The sequence below is a fragment of the Octopus bimaculoides genome, chromosome 24 (genome assembly GCF_001194135.2).
Source record: "Octopus bimaculoides isolate UCB-OBI-ISO-001 chromosome 24, ASM119413v2, whole genome shotgun sequence".
Lineage (NCBI taxonomy): Eukaryota > Metazoa > Mollusca > Cephalopoda > Octopoda > Octopodidae > Octopus > Octopus bimaculoides.
In genome coordinates, this window is record NC_069004.1 from 20797906 (window position 1) to 20800664 (window position 2759).

Below are 2759 nucleotides of genomic sequence, written 5' to 3' on the forward strand. Positions count from 1 at the left end.
AAAGTGATCATTATATGCAGAGGATGTGTGAAAGTTAAAAAGAAATAATATATGTTCTGCTGGCTATGTGATACTGGTGAGAGTAAAACTGAGGATAAAAGTAATTAGGAGTTGTGTACAAAAGAGAAGACTAAGCAGGTGTAGATGTATCTAACATACAGAATGAGATGATTTGGCACAGCTGACCAGACATTCAACTTGCTTTGGTGACAGTACTTTTTGGCACTGGAGGGACACACACACACACACATGTAGAAATATACACACACGGATAGTGAGAGAGAGATTACAATTTACCAACTGAACAAGACTTACAAACACTTTCTTATGTGTCCATAGCTTACACTGGGTGCATCTTATAGAGTTCCTACCCACACCTTTTCTACAGATCGAGCAGGGCTATCTACCTGAGGGGATTTGTGTTTTGTCTATCTTCCTACTTTGGTTTTAGCTAGGTTGACTCTAAGGCCCTTCAATTCTAGTCCTTGCTTCCACACCTGAAACTTCTCCTCTAGTTCTGATAGTGACTCCGCAATTAGTGCAAGGTCATCAGCATAGAGGAGCTCCCAGGGGCAGCCTGTCTTGAACTCCTCTGTGATCGCCTGGAGGACTATGATAAATAGGAGGGGGCTGAAGACGGAACCTTGGTGGACCCCTACCTCTACCCGGAATTCATTACTGTACTCATTTCCAACCCTCACCTTACTGGCAGCATCTCTGTACATGGCTCACACAGCTCTCACTAACCATTCTTCTATCCCAAGTTTCCTCATTGACCACCAGATAAGGGATCGGGGGACCCTGTCAAAGGCTTTCTCCATGTCAATGAAGGCCAGGTACAGAGGTTTATCCTTGGCTAGGTATTTCTCCTGCAGCTGTCTCACTAGAAATATGGCATCAGTGGTGCTTTTACCTGGCACGAATCCAAACTGCATCTCATCTAAATTGATTCGCTCCCTAATTAGTTGGGCTATGACCCTCTCCGTAACTTTCATAACCTGATCTAACAGCTTGATGCCTCTGTAATTATTTGTATCTTGATGCTTCTGTAATTATTCATTAATATTCTTTTTTCTTCTACAGTTAGTTCCTGGTTTATATCTCCCATCCTCTCAGGCCTTGTGTCAACTGGCATATTTATTCTTATCAGATACTATGTCCTCAATGCTGTAAGTGCTACTTTTCTTTCTATATGTATGCATACACAACATGTACTACATGCATGCATGCTCTCTCTCTCTCTCTCTCTCTCTCTCTCTCTCTCTCTCTCTCTCTCTCTCTCTCTCTCTCTCTCTCTCTCTCTCACACACACACACACACACACACCGCACACAATTTCACCCACAAAAAAACAAATTAACACATGACTGCTGATTTGATGGTCAAAGAAATGTTTGTAGAATAGTCTACATGAATTTCACCAATAGATAAGAAGCAACACAGTTGTCAAATCTATTTCAGTTCTTAAAAGTGAGACTTTGAAAGTCTGGAAATGTTGAATATGCAGTCAAGTACTTTATTGTTCCAAACAAATTTTAAAAAACTGATGAGAATATGTGAAAATTCTAAAATGGAAAGATAAAACTCTTTAATGAAATATATATATATATGTAGGTGAGGTAGCTGAGTTCCTTTCAAGCAGGTTACATGGAGGTGAAGTGGCTGTGCTCCTTTCGAGCGAGGGCCTCATGGAGGTAAAGTGGCTGAGTGCCTCTTGAGTGTTTGGGCTTCACGGAGGCGAGTTGGCTGACTTTCTTTCAAGTGTTGGGCCTCATGGAAGCAATGACCAAGCCCTTTGGCATTATGCCGTGCTTGAGAAGAAGACCCATCAAGCCAAGCAAAATCGCACTTGTGGCAGATACTGGTGTCATACAAATGGCACCTGTGCTGGTGGCATGTATAAGCACCCATTACAGTCTCAGAGTGGTTGGCGTTAGGAAGGGCATCCAGCTGGTGAAAACCATGCCAAAACAGACTGGATCCTTGCACAGCCTTCTGCATGCCAACCAAGTCAAACCATCCACCCCATGCCATCATGGACAACAAATGATAATGATGATGATGTATGTATGTATATCATCAGTAAATCATAAATCTGAAAGAGAAGCACACTGCAAGTTATAGAGCAGTAGAGTAATCATGGATGTGAAACCCTGGTTAGTCTCAAAGACCAGACATAACTATCTGTAATACACACACACACACACATATATATATATATATATATATATATATAATATAAGAAATAATTGAGATTCAGTTGAATTAGGTACTTAAATCGAAGCACCAAGTCAGTCCGGTATTATCCGCACTGCTCGAAGTAAGGTGAATAAAATCAAAATAAAAGCAACAGGATATCAGGTAGTGATGCAGTACAACCATTTCAAGTGGCTCCATTTACTTGAACAATGCAATCATTACATCAATTTAAATGCAATGCCATCTTCAGCTGCTCAAATAAATAAATAGAATTTTAACCAGTTGGACACATTAATATAATTTTTCTCAAATATGTTAACAAAGCAAGAAGATGGAAGAAATTCATGTTGTTACTATTGTATGTGTCCAACTAGTTAAAATTCTATTTATTTATTTATTTGTGCAGCTGAAGATGACACTGCATTTAAATTGATGTAATGATTGCATTGTTCAATTAAATGGAGTCGCTTGAAATGGTTGTACTGCATCACTACATGATATTCTGTTGCTTCCCTTCAGGTAGATGGCCCTGCTCAGTATGTAGAAAAGGAGTAGGTAGT

General features: G+C 40.0%; 1 protein-coding gene across 3 annotated transcripts in view; it reads left to right on the forward strand.

Annotated features, from left to right (window-relative positions):
- The window catches only part of LOC106876782 (sodium-dependent phosphate transporter 1), a 204552-nt gene that overhangs the window by 136327 nt on the left and 65466 nt on the right, over nt 1-2759 (forward strand). For all 3 annotated transcript variants that reach the window (XM_052976433.1, XM_052976432.1, XM_052976434.1), the window contains exon 6: nt 1084-1169. In XM_052976433.1, coding sequence (XP_052832393.1) covers nt 1084-1169 — 86 coding nt within the window. The remainder of the gene's footprint in view (nt 1-1083; nt 1170-2759) is intronic.